Source organism: Mirounga angustirostris, unplaced genomic scaffold, assembly GCF_029215605.1.
Source record: "Mirounga angustirostris isolate CCGP_5_RB_7025 unplaced genomic scaffold, mMirAng1.0.hap1 SCAF_3, whole genome shotgun sequence".
Taxonomy (NCBI): Eukaryota; Metazoa; Chordata; class Mammalia; order Carnivora; family Phocidae; genus Mirounga; species Mirounga angustirostris.
In genome coordinates this window covers 44,647,241-44,667,689 of record NW_026991711.1, presented here as the reverse complement: position 1 = coordinate 44,667,689, position 20,449 = coordinate 44,647,241, and the positions used below count along the sequence as shown (strand labels likewise).

Sequence of the window (20,449 nt, the reverse complement as noted above, 5' to 3'; positions counted from 1 at the left end):
TAACTGGAGCTTACACAAAGTGTAAAGTATCTCAATTTGAAACCAAATTTCAATTTGTCCTAAAGCCAGTATCAAAGAACAAAGGAAAAAAGAAACTCAAGCATCACTTTTCTTCCATATAGGTTTTAGCTGAATAGACAAGAAATGAAATTAATATGCAGGGAGCTTCACAACTGTTTTGAAATTTTTTTTTTTCTTTTTAAAGATTTTATTCATTTATTCATGAGAGACAGAGAGAGAGAGAGAGGCAGAGGGAGAAGCAGGCTCCCAAGGAGCAGGGAGCCTGATGTGGGACTCGATCCCAGGACCCTGGGATCATGACCTGAGCCGAAGGCAGACGCCCAACCATCTGAGCCACCCAGGCGCCCTTGAAATATTATCTTACTGGAACTGTTCAAGCATATACTTAAGCACCTATAATCACAAACAATCGTTAAGTGATCTTTTAGGTAAAAACACAGCTAGTGATAAAAGTTTTTATTCGCTTTTTACCTTTTCTAAACAAATAGCCATTTCTTCATCAATTACATGAAGGATAGTCATTGGACTGAACATAAAAAAGCCAACTTTTCTAGAGATGAAAGAAGACTGAGAAAAAGCCCTCACAGCTGGGAAAGAACAGACTTGCACACTTCCTAATTGGTCAAAGAGTATGCCTAAACTTTAACACTTATTCTTAAAATTCCTCTAACCATTTTATTAGTTCAACGAACTCCCACCAGGCAAAGTCCAATGCTCCTAAATCATTTATTTTCTCATTTATCTGGATCTAAAGAGAAACAACTAGGCATTGACATTACCCCACCCCACCCCCCCACCCCCGACAAACACAACCCATGAATCAACTTGACAATTGCCTTACACTTCTATACTCTTTTCCTCCTCCTCCTCTTCCTATTTGGATTATTCGAATTGCTTTTAAACCACCTTTCCCTAAATTTTTCAATTTCTACCTAAAGGAAAGGGAAAAGGTGACAATTAATAGATCAAAACAAACCATTCCCACACAATCACTCTCATTTTATCGGACCAACCCTAAATATACTTTTTAAGTTTTTAACAAACACTCATGATATAGAAAAGCAGATTTGTAAAGAATGCTAATACTTGAAATAAACTAACTGCTACATTATAGCAGTCAATAAGCAGAATTAACACAAAAGAGTCTTTGGTTTCTCTTTTCATTTCCACTCCTATGTAAAGATATCACCTACACATTCAAAACAACAGGCATTCATTTAGCCGACTAAAAAAATAGCCATGCATACATCCTTAAAACCAAGGATTAAGGAGAAAAAAAAAAAGATAGGGAAAGAAAAAGGAAAAACTGTCCTTCACAGGTACCCAAAGAATGGGAACATGGAATAAAGTTAGCAAGATGAGGCACCTGGGTGGCTCAGTCAGTTAAGAGACTGACTCTTGGTTTTGGTTCGGGTCATGATCTCAGGGTCGTGAGATCCAGCCCCACATGGAGCTCCCTGCTCACCAGAGTCGGCCTGAGACTCTGTCTTCCATCTGCCCCTCCCCGCCACCCCCACACGTGTGCTCTCTCTCTCTCTCACTGCTGCCGCCCTCCCCCCGGGCGTGTGCGTGCCCTCTCAAGTCTTTAAAAATGTAAAAAGTTAGCAAGATGAACCCTCCTCCCACCAATTACAGTATGTATCAAAACATATGTACATGGTCATATTCGATTTTATAAGGTCACCTGAGCTTTTTTCTTCCTCTGGACCTTATGCTTCAAATACATCTGAATTGGTTATAAAAAGACATCTCAATATTTAAACTCTATGTGTACTAATTTTTATCATTTGATTGCTTAAACAATGTTTACCAAGGCAGAAAAAAAAAAAGATCAGCTCACTTGACAATACATGCTATATGTACTGTAAAGGCACTATGGAGACAAAGATGAGTAAAGTTGAATATCTACAGTCCACTAAAATACACTTCTCAGAAAAAATTCTTACATCAAAGTTCTCATTAAAGAAGTTCTTATAGTTCTAATGAATCAACAAGTAAAACAAGTATCAGAGTCACTCATTTAATCAATAATGGAGAATACATGCAGTTAAAAAAAAAAAAAAAAAAAAATTAGCAGGATCAAGAATCTACCCTATTGGAAAAAAAAAAAAAAAAAAGAATCTACCCTATTGGAAGGCCAGTCTAGTGAGGAACTAGCCATAACTCAAGTAACTAAAATGTAAAATGAGGGCGCCTGGGTGGTTCAGTTGGTTGGGCGACTGCCTTCAGCTCGGGTCATGGTTCTGGAGTCCCGGGATCGAGTCCCGCATCGGGCTCCCTGCTCGGCGGGGAGTCTGCTTCTCCCTCTCCCGCTCCCCCCTCTTGTGCTCTTTCTCTCTCTCAAATAAATAAATAAAATCTTTAAAAAATAAAAATAAAATAAAATGTAAAATGAAAAAGTCCTTCACTAAATACTTCAGGGAGAGAAAAATAGAACATATTAACTCTTAATTAGGGTTTTTAGAAAAAGTTTTATGGAACAGATTGTGTTTCATCTTCATTTTGGAGGCAGAAGAGTTTTGTTGTTGCTTTTTTTTTTTTTTTTTTTAAGAGGGTGGAGCACTTATTTGGGGACAGAAGAGGACTTAAGCTGGAGTACATAGAACTAAGAGCAGCTTCTCAATTCCCCTAATTCAGTTTATTATGTTTGGAGTGAAATCTCAGATTTGAAAAATATTCACCACTTTCAAGAAGACAGTTTTAACTTTTACTGTACAATTCTACTCTGTACAATGAAAAAGAAGAAACGTAAGTTTTTCACAGATACTCTGATAGGACCCCCCCCCAAAAAAAAAAAAAATGAAGGAATCTACATATAAAAATGAGAATCCGGTAACACTACCAGATAGCAAAATTCATGAACAAAAATTGACAATATTCTTAGTAAAAAACAAAAAAAATTTAAAGATGGTTACATATTAGAAATAAAGAATAAACCTAATAGATGTGCAATGCCCCTAGGGAGAAAAACCATAAATTTCTGTTTTAGGAGCCAAAAAATCTAGAGATAACATACACAATAGTCACAGATGGGAAAACTTAATATCACAAAAGTATCCATTTTGCCTAAATCAATAAATTCACTGCAATTCCAATCAAGATCCCAACAGGGTTTATAATAGAACTTAACTGATTCTAAAATTAATACAAAAACACAAAGCCTCAAGAATAGTCAAGATGATTTTGAATAAAGGGAGGGTCTTAGATAACAAGGCTTATTATACAGCTATAGTAATTAAGACAATGGATGTAAATGAGAGCTAGACAAATAAGACTAATGGACAGAATCAAACCTCCAAAATAAACCCACATTATGTTCAGGAACTTGATGTTTACCAGTGGAGGTATGATAAATGAAGGATAACAATGACTATTAAATCAATGCTGCCAAAACAAACCGTTAATCCATGTAGGAAAAAAACTGCATCCATATTTTACAGAAATAAAGATATAGAATCCTGAAATACAGGACAGATTTATGATGTCAGGATCGAGAAGGATTTAATATACAAAAAGCCAAGACCATAAAGAGATGGATAAATCGGACCACATGGAATTTTTTAGTTCTGTACTTTAATCCATCTACCCCTAAAGAAAGTAAAAAGACAAGACCCAAACTGGGACAAGATGCTTTACAGCTAACAGACATGAGCATTAGTCCAAATAGTGACAAATTCTACAAATCAATATAAAAAAAAAAAACCTCCCAGTAACAAAACAGGCAAAAGATATGAACAAATTTATGAAGGAATAAACCAAAGGGCCAATAAATGTGTGAAATGTTCAAACTTATGATCATTTAAAAATGAATTAAAGTAGGAGGTAACCTGTTTACAATTAACAGACTTAAAATTACAAAGTTTTATGGTACCAATGCAAACTCAGGGACATTGTACAAATTAACCAAGTGGAATCTTCAAAAATGTACAACTTCGAGAATACAAGGAGAGACTGAAGACTATTCCCAAATGAAGGAGATTTAAAAAACCTGACAGCTGAATGAAACACATGATTCAAAATTAAACTCTTTTCCTACAAAGACCATTTTTGGTACTACAGATGAAACCTGAACAGGGTCTGAGGATTAGTTGATAGAAACTGATCACTGTTAACTTTCTGATTTGGGTGGTTGTATTGTGGTTATGTAGGAGGATGTCCTTATTTGAAGGGACTAATACTAAAGAATTAGGAGATTAGGGAACATGAAGTCAGCGATCTACCATCAAATGGTTAAGAGAAAAATTTCTGTACATTGGTCATTATTATGCAGAAAAAGTTTAACATAGGAATGAAACCATCAGATTCAGGGTATTGTTCACCTTTGGGAATTAAGGAAGAAGAATGGAATTATGAGCATACAAGGCACTTCAATGATATCTGTGGTGGTGTTTGTTATGTTCTATTTTTTGTATACTTGAAATATCCTATTTAAAAAAGCATCTTTCAACATTACACAATGAAAATAGTTTCAAAAGTCAAATTGTAAATGCCTTTACTATTATCTAGGTTTCCCCACACTAAAAGCTGATATATGTATTAAACAGGTCATCTAAGCTCTTAATACCAGGAGACACCTAAAGCACATACTTTAAGAGACAATGATGGCATTTTATAAATTGCGTTTTCCCATATTAGATAAAGCTAACAAACATCTTCCCAAGAGAAGATTAGGGCATCACTATTCATACTTATGTACTCTGTGCAATTTAGGAACCATTTTTCTTCCATACTTAACAAATGATGACAGGAAGTCCAGAATTTAAAAACTGTCAGAATAATTTTATTACTGGCACTCATTTAATGCCTGTTAATGATCACATCTAAATAGGTGACCTTTCTTGCATAGCTTTCATTCTTTCAGAGAGAAGTGAGAAATCAAAACAAACAGGAAGGGATGAATGCATGAAATCTCTCCTCCTATTCATTATTTTAATGTTTTTGTGTAACAGGGAAAACTGGCCATTAAAGCTAATTTCCATCCAAACAGAATTGCAGGTAAAAAGAATTGTGGTATCTTAGAAATCTTAAAGGTTAGGACCATGCATTTAACAGGCAATTGTTTAATATAAACCAGTTGGATGCTGCTGCATGAATTTAATCTAGTGGGGAAGACCTATCGAAATAACAAAGGATAAGTTCTACAAGGGATTTACCTACAAGCAGCTGTGAGAAGCAGGTTTAATGAGTGCTAGGTCTGATAGAACATAGGAAAGTGTCAAAGAAGAGTCATGTTTGGGCCAGGATTTAAAGTGTGAATAAGAGTTCTCCAGCAGAGGCATGGAAGGGTGGATGGAAGGCCAGTGCAATAGCCCAGGGAAGAGGTAATGAAACCTTCAACAGAGAAGAAATAAAATCAGGACCTATTACCAACAGAAATGAATGGATGTGACCAATGACTGAGGGGGATCAAGAAGGATTCCCAGATCTCAGTGTGGGCTTCTGAGAGAGAATTAAGAAAGGAGCAGTTTTGTGAGGAATTTTTTGTTTCGTTTAAAAGAATATGACAGAAAGGGGAGGTCAACAAGATGGCAACATAGGTCATTTCCAAAGTCAATACCCTCCACAAAGGCCATTAACTATCCATAGGCAAGATAGCACTGTGAAAATCCCAGAAATCAGGAATAAAGCTGAAGCATGCCCCTGACTGAAGAGATGGTAAGGACAGTATTAAAGTCAAGTAAACAGGACACATAAAGGAAACAAGTTCCAGTAACTGATCCTAAAAAAATAAGTCTATCAGCTGACAAAAAATTCCAAATAATCTTCTTTGAAGAGTTCTAAAACAATACAGATAACTAAATGAAATTAGAAGATAGTATGAGCAAAATGAGTTCAAAAAAACAAACCGTCAAAAAAAAAAGTCAAGGTATTCAAAGATAAGTCATGTAAAATCATCTGGTCAAAGGAGCAAAACGAAAATAAAAAAAAATGTCTATGGGACACCAACAAGAGAAACTAAATATCCATTGTAGAAATCTCCAGAGGAAAAAAAAAGGTACAGAAAGTCTAAAGTGATAAAGGCTGAAAACTCCCTAACTTGGGGTGAGAAATAGACATCCAGATTCAAAAGGTCCAAGGGCTTCCAAATAGGTTGAACCCAAAAAGGGCTACACTGAGACACATTATAATGCCAAAAGTCACAAAGAGAATTTTGAAAGCATAAAGAGAAAAAGGGACTAGTCACAAATGAGAGCCCCCTAAGACTATTAGCAGATTACCCAACAGACACTTTACAGGCCAAATGAGTGAAACATTCAAAGTGCTGAAAGAAAAAAGTCAACAATACTATATCCAGCAAAGGTATCCTTCAGAAATAAAGGAGAGATATGACTTTCCCAAAACAAAAGCTGACAGAGTTCATCACCAGTAACCTGCCTTACAAGAAATGCTAAAAGACATTCTCAAGGGAAATAAAAGGACACTGATCATCACAAAAAAAAAAAATAGAGGAAAATATAAAACTCAATTAAAAAAAGTTAAATTCTGATTTTGTAAGTCACTTATAATGCTAGTTTTAAAAAGCTAATAAACCTATGAATTATAACTACAATTTGTTATTGATACACAATACTAACAGAAATGTCAACTGTAACATTCACAACCTAAAAGAAATAGTATAAAGTTTTTGTGTGCTATTGAAGTTGTCAGCATAAAGCAGGGTATTTTTTTTTTTTTTTTAAGATTTTATTTAACAGAGATAGAGAGCACAAGCAGGCAGAAGAGCAGGCAGAGGGAGAAGGAGAAGTAGGCTCTCTGCTGAGCAGGAAGCCTGATGTGGGATTCGATCCCAGGACCCAAGGATCATGACCTGAGTCTAAGGCAGCCACTTAACTGACTGAGCCACCCAGGCGCCCCTAAAGCAGGATATTTTAACTCTAAGATATTTAATATAAGCCTCGTGGTAACCATAAGGAAAATCTTTTGTATAGTACTACAAGGTTATAAGGTATTCATAACATGCTGCCACAAAAAGTCAATCACAAAAGACCACCACAATGAAAGAACAAAAGGATCTAAAAGAAAACTATTACAATGGCAATAGTAAGTCCATCTCAATAAACAAATGGATAAAATTCTCCCAAAAGACACAAAATGGCTGAATGAATCTTAAAAAGATCCAATGATATGCTGCCTACAAGAGAATCACTTTAGCTATAAGGGCATACATAGGCTGAGAGTAAAGGAATGCAAAAATATATTCCAAACAAATGCTAATCAAAAGAAATCACTTTTGCGGCACCTGTGTGGCTCAGTCACTTAAGCATCTGCCTTCAGCTCAGGTCATAGGTCCCAGGGTCCTGGGATCAAGCCCCACATCGAAGTTCCCTATTCAGCAGGGAGTCTGCTTCTCCCTCTCCCAACTCACGCATGTGCACGATCTCTTGCTCTCAAATTAAAAAAAAAAAAAAAAAAAAAGTTTTATCCGAAAAAAATACACTTTAGCTAAAAATGCTCATAAAAGATGATTATGTAATGACAAAGGAGTCAATTCATCAAGAAGCTAAAAACAATTCTAAATATTTATGTACCCAACATCTGAGAACCTAATTATATCCAGTAGATATTACAGAACTAAGGAAAAATTAAACACAATACAATAGTTGGACAATATAATACCCCACACTATCATCCAGACAGAATTTGTCAGGAAAGAGCAAATTTGAATACTATAGAATAGATATATACAAAGTCTACCATCCATGAATAGCAAAATACTAATTCTTCTCAAGTACACATGGAACATTTTCAGGATTTAGCATGTTAGGCCACAAAACAAGCCTCAAAATTCAACAAGATAATCTTATCAAGTATCCTTTCTGATCATGATGGTGAGACACTAGAAAACAGTAACAAGAGGAAAGCTGGAAAATTCGAATGTGGAAATTTAACAATACCATCTTGCACAATCAATGGGACAAAGAATAAATGAAAAAGGAAAAAATACCCGAAGACAAATGAAAACAAAACCACAACATACAGATACCAGTAAGATACAGCAAAAGCAGCACTATGAGGCAAGTTTACAGCAATAAATGCCTACATTAAACAAGAAATATCCCAGATTAGGGCACCTGGGTGGCTCAGTCATTGAGCAGCCGACTCTTGGTTGGGCTCAGGTCATGATCTCAGAACATCCAGGTCTGTACTCAGCAGGGAGTCAGCTTGAGGATTCGCTCTCTTCCCCTCTGTCCCTCCCACCACTCATACGTGTGTGTGAATGTGTGCACTTTCTCTCTCCCCCCACCCCAAAAATAAATAAATAAATCCTTAAAAGAAATATCCCAAATTAACAAGCTGGCTTTATAGCTCAAGGAACTGAAGAATAAACTAAGCCCAAAGTTAAAGAAATAATAAAGATTAGAACAGAAATATAATAGAAAATATTTTTTAAAATGGGGGGAATCATGAAACTAAGAGGCAGATTTGGAAAGAAAAAAAAAATTATCACCTCTTAGGTAAAGAGAGAACACTCAGAATCTGAAATCAAAGAGGACACATTACAAATGCTACCACTGATCACAGAAGGTCATAAGAGACTACTCTGAACTCTCGCTCTCTCTCTCTCTCTCTCTATATATATATACACACACACCAACAAATTGGACAACCTAGAAGAAATGGATAAATTCCTAGAAACACACAACTTAGAGACCAAATCATGAAAAATCTGAACACACCAATAGAGCACTGAAGTTTAATCAGTAATCAAAAATTGCCCAAAGCCAAGACCAGATGGTTTCACTGGGTAACCAAATATTTAAAGAAGAATTAACATCAGTTTTCCTCAAACTCTTACAAAAGACTGAAGAGGACGGAACATGACCAAACTCTTTACCAAGCCATCATTACCCTGATGCCAAAGCCAGACAAGACACTACAAGAATACCATAGGCCATTATCACCAATGAATTTAGATGCAAAAACTCTCAACCAAATACTAGCAAACTAAATTAAACAGTACATTAAAAGGATCATGTGCCACGAATAAGTGGGATTCGTTTGACAAAATTCAACATCCATTCGTGATAAAAACTCAGTGAACTGGTAATAGAATGAGCATACCTCAACATAATAAAGGCCATATGACAAGCCCACAGTTCACCTGTACTGAATTGGTTATAGATTGAAAGCTTTTCCCCCAAGATCATGAAGACAAGGGTGCCTACTCTCACCACTCCCATGCAACTTAGTACTTTAAGTCATAGCCAGAGCAAAAGCAATAAAAGGCATCTAGATTGAAAAGGAAGAAGTAATACTGTCAACTATTTATAGAGGATATTATATATAGAAAACCCTGAAGGCGCCACCAAAAAACTGAGAATAGATAAATTCAGTAAAGTGGCAGGATATAAAATCAACACATAAAAATCAGTTGCATTTCTATATACTAACAATGAAATGTCTGAAAAAGAAATTAAACAATCTCACTTACAATAGGATGAAAGACAATAAAACAGGAATAAATTTAGGGAGGTAAAAGACCTGTACACTGAAAAATATAAGCAGTGATGAAAAATATGAGGACACAAATAAATGGAAAAATATTCTATGCTCATAGGTAACAATTACTACTGTTAAAATAACCCTCCTACCTAAAGGCATCTATAAAATCAATGCAGTCCCTTTTAAGATTCTAACCACATTTTTATAGAAACAGAAAAATAGGCCTACACTGTTTGTATGGAACCACAGAATACCATGAATAACCAAAGCAATCTTGAAAAATAGAGCTGGAGGCATCATGCTCCCTGATTTTGAACTATATTACAAAGTTACAGTAATCAAAATATTATACTGGCATAAGACAGATATATAGATCAATGGAAAAGAATCAAGAGCCCAGAAAGAAACACATACATATATGGTCAATATTTAACAAGAAAGGCAAGAATACTCAATGGGAAAGATATTCTCTTCAATAAATACTGTTGGGAAAACTGGACAATCACAGGCAAAAAAGAAACCTGCAACCGGACCCCCTACCTTACACCACTCAAAAATTAACTCAAAATGGATTAAAGACTTAAATTTAAGACCTAAAACTATAGAACTCCAAGAAAATATAGGGGAAATGCTCATGGACATCATTTTGGGCAATGCTTTTTGGATAGGACAAAAAAAGCACAAGCAATAAAAACAAACAAGTAGGCTTTCATCAAATTTGCACAGCAAAAAAAAAAAAAAAAAATGAAAAGGCAACCTACAGACTGAGATGAAATATTTACAAACCACACATCTGACAAAAGGTTAATATACAAAATATGTAAGGAACTACTACAACTCAAAGCAGAGAAAGAAATATTAAAAAATGAGAACAGAATAAACCTCTATTCCAAAGAGGATAAAGTAGTGGCCAAGAGTTTCATGAAAAGGCACTCAACATCACTAATCATCAGGGAAATCCAAATCAAAAACCACAAGGGATATCACTTCATACCTGCTAATATGGCAGTTATCAAAAGGATATCAAGTGTTAGCAAGAAAGGATAAGAGGGAAGCCTTGTGCACTGTTAGTGGGAATGTAAATTGTTACAGTCACTGTGGAAAATAGTATGGAAATTCCTCAAAAAAAAAAAAAAAAATTAAAACCAGATATCAGCAATCGCACTTCTGGGTATATATCCAAAGGAAATGAAAACCACTTTCTGGAAGAGATACCTGTACCCCCCATGTTCACAGTATTATTTATGATACTAAGAAATGGCAAAACCTAAGCATCTGTTCAGATAAATGGAAAAGAAACTAGTGTATATATATTCATAATAGAGTATTACTCAGCCGTAAGAAAGGAAATCTGCCATTTGCAACAGCATGAATGAACCCTGAGGCATTATGTTAGGTGAAATAAGTCAAAGAAATACTACATAGAATTACTTATATGTGCAATCTAAAAATAACAAACTCCTAGAAACAGAAGATTAGTGGTGCCAGGAGCTGGGAAATGGAGGAAATGGATGAAGGTGGTCAAGGAGTACAAATTTACAGTTCTAAGACAAGTAAATTCTCAGGATCTGATGTACAGCTTGGTCAATCTCATTCTGTATTATATACTTGAAAATTGCTAAGAGTAAATCTTAAGTTTTTTTTTTTAATTTATTAAAGGGGTTGGGGGAGGGGCAGAAGGCAAGAAAACCTCAAGCCGACTCCCCACTGAGTGCAGAGCCCAATAGGGCTCGACCCCAGGACCCTGAGATCATGACCTGAGCCAAAAATCAAGAGTCAAGACTGAACCACCCAGGCTCCCCTAAATCTTGAGTCTTAAAAGTTCTGACCGTGGGATTGAGGGTAAGGAATGGTAACTACGTGAGGGGACAGATGCGTTAACTACCCTTACTGTGGTAAGCATTTAGAAATAGATATGCTCCAGTCACCATGTAGTACACCTGAAACTAATGTAACATTGTGTGTCAACTATACTTCAATAAAGTATCTGTGCCATTACAAAACATTAAAATATATATATGTGCATTTATCAAATCACACTGTATACCTTAAGCTTACACAATGTTATAGGTCAATTTTTTCTAAATAAAAAGTTGGAAAAATATCAAAAGGATGAGATCAGTTTCTGGTTTGTTGAGGTTTAGCATCTTTTACAGAGCTTGATTATAGCTGCTTTTTGAAGACAGGTAAGCATCAGAATATTGGGGATATTCTAACATGAAAGAGCTCCCATCCCCCAAGAGAAATGTGTAAGGAACCAAAGTGGATAAAGGTAAGAGGACCAGAAGCAACACTCTGAGGAAATGAAAATCAGAACAGGAAACCTGGAAAGCAAACTGGGGTAACAACTGGCCAGAGAAAAGGAAAATCAGAAGGCAAGGAGTGTCACGGTAACTAAAGGAAAGAGAAATGCAGACAAGAGGAGGTGGTCAGCAGTGTTACATATAAGATCTAATGATTAGAAAGCCACTTACAGTCAGGAGGGTAAACATCTGCAATAGCAAGAAAGAACCAAGTAGGTCATACTCCGAAGAGGACAGATGCTGAAGGGAATGAGATAAAGGACAGGAGCAAGGGGCAAAGGATACATTAGCTTCCCGTGGACAGGATGTGCATCCTAGGGAAGCAGCAGCCCTAGGCCATCTAAGAGGTCCTGCATCCAAAAGGCGACTCCAGCAAAGGAATGGGCTCATGGAAGGCCAGGGCAGAAGACCAAAGGAGACCTCACCAGTGACAAGGGAACTGTAGGGGAGACTGGGCAGCAGGGGGCACAAAAACGCCATAGGAGAAAAGAATCAGCCTTTGTTAATCTCCTATACCTGTAAGAGGCAAAATGGTCCCCCAAAGACATCCATGCCCTAATCTCTGGTCCTATAAAGGAGTTACATTACATGTTAAAAGGGGACTTTGCGACATTATGTTGGGTTATCTGGGTGAGCGTAATCTCATACATGAGCCCTTAAAAGCAGAGAACTTTCTATAGATCAAACGAGATGCCAGAGGAGGTGGCTTAGAGACCTACAAATGATAGGAAAGAGGCCTCTGGAGCTAAGGCAGCCCCCAAATCACAGCCAGGACCTCAGGCCTACAACAGCGAGGAACTAGATTCCGTCACCATGAACTTGGAAGAGGTTCTTCGCAAAAGCATCCAGTAAGAGCCCAATCAGACACTGATTTTAGCCTTAAATTCTCCAAATGGGAGAAAGAGCCCTTAAGTAGTGTTAAGTATTCATCATTGCTTAAAAAAACAAAACTCCACCCAACCTCGACCCAAAAACCCACTGAAACTACTACCCAGAGACCAAGTAAATCCATCTCTAAAATAAAAGTGAAAGGATTACAAATATTCAAGTATTATACTCTACCTCTCATCAATCAAGTCTGCACACTGAAGACTATTAGAAAAAGGTTCTGTAAAGTTTTTACTTTACATAGAAATTACTTCAATACCTTTGATAAAGTTAAATAAGGTTTTAAAAATTGCAATGTCAAAACTAAGAATTTAGACGCAAATTTTAAATGGTAGGAAACCCCTGTAGTTACAAATGCCAATACGTTAAGATTGCAGATTCAGCGTGGCTTCTTCAAAAGAACAGAAGTACGAGGGACGGGTGCCTAGGTTAAGCGACCTGTTAACCGACCTAGGTTAAGCAATCGGTTAAGCGACCAACTCTTGATTTCCCCTGAGGTCATGATCTCAGGGTCGCAGGATGAAGCCCCACATTGTGGGGCTCCGCACTCAGCAGGGAGTCTGCTCAAGATTCTCCCCCTCCATCCTCTGCCCCTCCCTTGCTCTCTCACGCTCACTAAATGTTAAAAATTTTAAAAAGTGCTAGATAGGTAGGTACAAATAAAAAAAAAATAAACTCAACATTTCATCTAGCATTCTCTACAGACATAGGAACAGCTTTAAACTTGTCAAAAATGCAGTACCGTGTAAAACCTGACAAATATCATCTACATTTAGTGAAGGGAAAAGACCCTTCTCAGCTCCAGAACCATCAGTGGATTTTCCCCTAGAATTATTGTCATATAGTCAAGCAATCAGAAAGGGAAAAACCACCTAGTTTTTTGTTTTTGTTTTTTTTGTTGTTTTTAAACAAGACCTTAGTTCTCACAAACTCACTTATTAGCAAAATCAGGCAGCCCTGTCCCATCAACAATTTCATTTTACTGCTGCTGAGTAAAATGAGTTTGATTGCAAACGATTTTCTGCCAACAGGGATACCTGTTTAAGATTTAACAAGCTATCAGGCCCAGTTATTAAATATGTATTGTGTAAACACTTCAAGGATGTCAATATCCTTCTGCCCTATACATAACTACAAACATTGATAGTCTTACCCTTCTCTGGGTAACTTACCTTTTTCAGAATAACTGAAAAATCCCTCAAGTAATCACGGTCAGTACAGAATACCGTGAACTATATTCAGTACTCTAGGTAGTTGCGCTTTTAACAGCTTGTGGTGCTAAGATGTGGCCTTGTAAACACGTAACATCAACAGCCTACTCACTTTTACTCAGATGGCACCAGCAGTTATGATCAGAAAGAAAAACTTAACGAAGTAGTCACCAAGGAAGAAAGTACCATTCTAGAATCTCCTAGGTAATTTATGTGAGTGGTTGACATATGGTACACGGAATGAGGAGGTAGCTAAGGGCACTTTATTATCTTGAGTCCTCCAAGGTGGTATTGAAAGAGAACTACCATTATACAAGCCTCATTAACAGAGGCAAAGAGGCCAGCAAAATATAACACAAAAACAAAAGTGCTCACTTTGGCGGCACTTATACTAAAATTGGGGGGAAAAAAAACAAACTTTTTTGTTCAAGGTTGAAATGATATCAACTCATGGAGATGAAAGAGTTAATAAAGAGTTATACATGTGTGGTTAATTAAAACCAAAATGAGCACTTCACCAAGAGCTGACATAATAGGTAATAATGTCCCAAGCCTAGGGTTCATGCAAAACAATACTAATGAAATGTATGCTCAGTGATGAAAAGTTAGGAATCACTAATTAATCCTATGGAGACACAAACTAGGCATTCTCCCTTTCTGGGGCCTTCTAAAGCTCCATGTGTAACACTGGACACAAATATTTGATGAAGAAAATAAGGCAGTATAACGGTAAATATTTTGTTGATTCTAGCGGAATAATGAAGAGGCCAGCTATTAACTTTCTCAAATTTCAAACACATTTTACACTCTAAGTGAATGTCCCTAAAAACTAATAAGGCTGTCAAAACCAATAGACGAAATAAAATAGATAAGTCCTGAGTTGAAATATTATACAACTCTTCAGAATGGCATACAAAATCCTCTCATAATCGGCCCCAAATTACCATTCCAGTCTAACTTTTCAAACCTCTCACATGTTCCCCCATGAGCTATTTGTACCTAGCTCTGTCTGGGCTCACTGTCATTTCCCCATCTTAAGAGAATGCCCTTTCCCTCTTCTTATTCCAACCCTGTAAGACCACACCTGCCTCTAAGTCCATCTGCTTTATGAAATTTCCCTAAGCTACTATAATAACCTTTCAATTTTGGCTTCCCCTGAAGCTAACGAGGTATCTCAAAAATTATTTTCTTCCTACTCTGAACTTATAAAGAACTTAACCATTAATTACCACCCTCTGGCATTTCTTACTCATTTTTTTCAAATGTTTGTTTTGACTCCTAGGAGATAAGCAACTTGAGGGTAAGAACTATACATGAACTATTTAGATGCAATTAGCATTCATTTTGTGATAAATGATTTTGAACATACTTAACATACTGGGTTGTTGGTGAAATTAGGTTAGCCATGAGCAGAGTCAGGATCACCATTTTTTTTTTTAGAAGCAACGGAATGCGGCTTCTAACACTGTGTGTCTCCACCAGAAAAGGCACACCCCCAAAATGAGTAAGTTCTAGTCTCCTCAGATATAAATGTTCTAGGACTATATGAACCTGGTTACCCTAAGAAAGAAATCACACAAGAAAAAAGATGAAAACAAACAAACAAAAAAAATCAACACACGTAACATACACAGCACCGTGATCATCATTCTAAAATGCAAACGAACCCCAACAGACCACTTAGATAATCTTTAAGATTCAAAATGTATCATTTGAGGGGCGCCTGGGTGGCTCAGTCATTAAGCATCTGCCTTCGGCTCAGGTCATGGTCCCAGGGTCCTGGGATCGAGTTCCGCATCGGGCTTCCTGCTCAACGGGGAGCCTGCTTCTCCCTCTCCCACTCTCCCTGCTTGTGTTCCCACTCTCACTGTCAAATAAATAAAATCTTTTAATAAAAATTAAAAAATGTATCATTTGATACTTGAGAGGGTTTTTGTGTATTCTGTATATTAAACACACACACACACACAAAACAAAAAACCAGTATGCCTATTTTCCTCTGGTTCTTATTTTTGTAATCCTAAAGCTCTGTACACCTAAAGTGCTATACTCAATGACATCAGAAATAACCCAATGGAACATGAATCTTAAATGTTTATGTTCCACTAACATGATTAGAAGGTAACGTTTTTACATAAACTATTTTATGAAAAAAAATAATTCTTACCATCATCTTTTCGAAAAGTTCTAAGACTTCATTCTGTGACAGTGGCTTTGGAATGTTTTCCATCACCTCCGAAGAGCAATCATTGCTTGCAAACGCAGTCTTCAGGTTGGAAAGTGGAGGTCTCTCTTTCTTGCTCCCTGGAATTCTTATGCTGGCAAATTTGTCCAGCTACAAAGGTAAAGCAGCACATACATTAATATTTCCTCCAGCATTTATCTGATTGCCAAAATAAAAAAACCCCACAGGATCGATCACATTATCACTGTGACTTCATCAAAAGGCATTCAGCACTAGAATCTAAGTTTTTTTTAAAACACAGAAGTTTTCCATAACCATCCTGTCTAAAGACAGAAGAAAAATCGAACAACTTCCAAAGATTCCTTCTAATCTTAAATTATAGAATTAAGATTCTAATGGCAGGTGACCTTTGCTTTACAGATTAGCCAACTAAGCAGTTTTACAAAGGTAACTGGGCTAATTTAGGGGTTGGCAATCAAACTAATACTTAGTGTCCTAGCTCCCAGCCCCCTTGTCCAGTGCCCTTTTCATAGAATTCCTAAATCATATTTCATAGTATGCATGCACTAAGAGTTGAATTCTACTTATTTCTCCAGAGCTTGTTGGTCTGATAAATACCACATTTCTCTTCATTCAGGCTGGTCTGTATTTGAATTTCATGAGCAGCTATAGAGTAGGATGGTTAAGCCTCAGGAAATAAAGCTGGGGTTTTTGCTATAACGGGATTTCTATTAAGTCAAATTGTTCACTGATATTTTAAAGTATATAGATATTAGTTTATAAAGCTAATTGTTTATTCATTGAAAATTGCTTGATTTCACAAATCCTATTCCTCACATAAAACCCAGACTCAAAGTTTCAAGTGGTAACAATCAAAAAAGGCAAAAAATGTCTTCGAGTAGTTAATAGAAGTGTACTCAAAAACCACAATGGTTCTGTGAATTGTTCGGCATAGCTGTATCTTACGCTGTTTTTGCCATAACGTATATATTGACTTGTGCTACTCATGGCAACCACTAGCCATGTGGGGTTGCTTAATTTAAGAGTTCAGTTTCTTAGTTGCAATAGCCACATGCCAAGTCCTCAAGAGCCACATGTGGCTAGTAGCTCCCATACTGGTAAAAGCACATATAGAACATTTCTATCATCACAGCAAATTCTACTGGATAGAGCTAGTATAGTCCAGGAGAGAAATGTGATACAAATACTGAATTTAAAGAGGACAAGAAGTCACAGTATTATTTCACTAAAGAAAAAGAATTTCTTTAAGTAAGATACAAAGATAATGTTTATCCTTCAAAACAGAATTTTAAATTCACTGTGAATATACAGCCTAGGAAAAATGCCATGTACTACATTCCATGTGGTCCATCTAACTGGACCTAATCAGGAAAGTACGAAGAACATGACAGCTTCCAGTAGGATTTATAAAGGAGTCACAAAATACCACCACCGCTCTCATCCTCATAACAGAAACAAGCCAGAAAACCTCCCAAGTTACAGTTGTTTTCAACCCATCAGGGGGATGAGAACATAAGGAAACCTGGAAGGACTACTGGGAAGTGACAAGCTGCTTTGATCCCTGACAAACAGTTACAGACTAAGAAGTTAAACAAGGATAAAAAAAAAATAATAACCAGCAAAATTTTTAACTACTGACGGGTTCTGGCAGGAGAGACTCAAATTCCAAGGAGCCCCAGTCCTGAAGCAAGTCTACACCCACCTACTGACACTTTCCCTCAGGCCTTCACCAACTGCATGGGTTAATCCCCCAAAGGCTGGAGGGAGGGCAAGATGTCCTGAGGCATGAAGTGTCCCAGGTGGCCTCTCCCCATGCAAAGAGACTGCCCTCCCAAACACTCTGAATTAGGAAAAAAAAGATGGGAGAGAAGCCCTAAAGACACATTCTGGCCCGTCAGAGAATCAATGATGGCTGCCACTGAAGGCCGGGGTCAGATACCAGGTCGGCGAGATCTCCTGAAGAAACCGAGCCAGAAATGGAACTGAAAACACAAAGAACTCTACATTAACCATGGAAAGGGCATCAGAACTTTAAAGCAGAAAGAGTTATCCCAGTCTTGAAAATGAACAGTTCAGTCTTAAAGCCAAAAGCAGAATGCCAGAATCTCATTCGTGCTAAGCGATCCTGAAGGCCCAGAGGACACTAATCAAACTAAAGCAGCCCCTTTGCCAAGCCCAGCTCAACGAGACATCACACAGGCTCAGTCCCCCATTCTAGCGCCTGAAGAAAGGTACAGTCTTTCGTAGTATTATTTCATTTCCACAGTATTCAAATGTCTACCATATAATCAAATACTCCTAGATTCACGAAGGACCTAGGAAGTGTCACCCAGAGCCAAAGAGAAGCAGACCTAGAGATGGTTTGGATGATGGACTTACTGGTCAGATCATCTCAAAGGGTATTTAGAAAAATGCTGAAGAATATAATGAAGAGCAGACACAAAGTAGGACATGGGCAATTTTAGCAACAAAGTCATGGAAATTATTCTTAAAAACACATTAGAAATTTAAATTGTACCAACAAAGAATTCATTAGATGAGCTTCAGAGTAACCTGAACACTGCTGAGAAAAGAACTGGTGAACTTATACCCAGACCAACAAAAAGCACACAAACTGAACCACCACAGAAAAAAGGAAAGAAAAAAGAACAGAGCAACCAAGAGCTGTGATACAACATGAAGCACTGTGATACAAGTGTAACGGAGGACCAGAAAAATAAAATGGTACTGAAGACCTAGGTCAGGAGATAATGGCTGAAATAACAGATTTTTTAGGAATCAATTCATGGCTACCAGAAGCGCAGCCACCGAGGAAGAATACCAAGACAAACAAGCCCACACCTAGGCACCTCACAGTCAAGCTGCTAAAAATCCAAAGTAAACGGTAAACCATAAAAGCACACCCAGACATATGAAGACACGATCTACACAAGATAAAAATGACACAAATAACTCATTTCTCCCCAGAAACTATAGCAAAAGACAGTGGAAGGGCATCTTTAAAGGACTAGAAGAAAACGACTGTCATCGTGGGATTCTATATCCAGTAAAAATATCTTTGGAAAATAGAAGCAGAATGAAACACTTTTAGATAGCCAAAACTTGAGAGAATTGGTCTCCATCAGACCTGTACTACAAAACATGCCAAAAGGAGTTTTTCGGCTGAAAAAAAAAAAAAAAAAGATACCAGATAGAATCCCAGATCTATAAAACGAAGAACAGAGATGTTATTCTATCAGATGTTTATAATTTTTAAAAAAAGACTATATTCAACTCAAATTGAATAAATCAAGTGGGAGAGACAAGCATATAAAGAGGCAATTCCATATGGATATAAAAAACATACCAAGAGGTATGGACAATGAATTACAGCAGCAGAGAAAAGAACATCCAACTCATCAACATAAATACTCCTCTACTTTAGAAATAACCCAGAAACATACACTTGTCTCCACGTGATTAGAGGTCCCAAAGTGAGTGACCCTATGTACCTCAGTACCCCAATTCTTGATAGTTTTAAAAAATGAGACCAAAAATTTAAGAAATGGGACTGGTTCCTCCACCTGTCTTCTGAATCACTACTTCATTGCTGTAACTTCTCTACAGAGAAGATCAATTCCTGAGTGTTAAACCTATGCTGACTCCACACACTCCACACACACACACACACACACACACACGTAACTTAATATGTTAAACTCATAATGAAGTGAAATTAAGCAAATCATTAATGCAACATCAATATTATAAATGTAAACACGTCAATGAATGGGAATAGTAAGCGTAAGCAATTCACAAGCTAATTTGTGAATCTATAACCTAATGGTTCCATCAGTGAGTTATCAAAAAATTTTAATTTTCGCCACAAACCAAAACTTTCTAAATAAGATCCTCTCAAAGTCATTGAGCCCCTTCTGTATTTTATGCACTGTGTTAAGAGCTTGAAAGGTAGCATCAGACTGAGTGCATTTAATTTTTACAATAAGGAAACTGCCTGGCTAAATAATAAAGGACAAGCTCCAAAACACTTCTATATTTAACAATTTCATAGTATTTAACTTCTACAACCACATAAATGAAAAAAATTCCATTATGTTTTTAGAAGTAGAACTGCATTTATATCAATAAACAGCATCATAACTGTACAATAACAATAAAATAGAATGAGCACACCTCCCCCATATGCTTAGCACCTAAACTCTGGGGGAAAGTTGGATTTTATTCAAGTGGAAAACAATTTCACACATTACCACTAGGATAGCTAAAGGCAAGGTAGGAAAAATTAGCACAAGGAGCCATAGGAGAAAAATACATACGATCCTCCTATGCTAGAACAGTAAATTCAATTTGTTGAATACCTCGGGCTTAGAGTAAAA

General features: G+C 37.0%; 1 protein-coding gene across 5 annotated transcripts in view; it reads right to left on the bottom strand.

Annotated features, from left to right (window-relative positions):
- DIAPH3 (diaphanous related formin 3) overlaps positions 1-20,449 on the bottom strand; it is a 486,464-nt gene that overhangs the window by 425,846 nt on the left and 40,169 nt on the right. For 4 of the 5 annotated variants that reach the window (XR_010409980.1, XM_064586023.1, XM_064586021.1 and 1 more), the window contains one exon: positions 16,035-16,202. The exons of the other annotated variant lie outside the window; for it this stretch is intronic. Coding sequence is in view for 3 of the 4 variants with exons in the window: in XM_064586023.1 (XP_064442093.1) it covers positions 16,035-16,202 (168 nt within the window). In the remaining variant the exon portion in view is untranslated. The remainder of the gene's footprint in view (positions 1-16,034; positions 16,203-20,449) is intronic. 5 annotated transcript variants of the gene reach the window in all.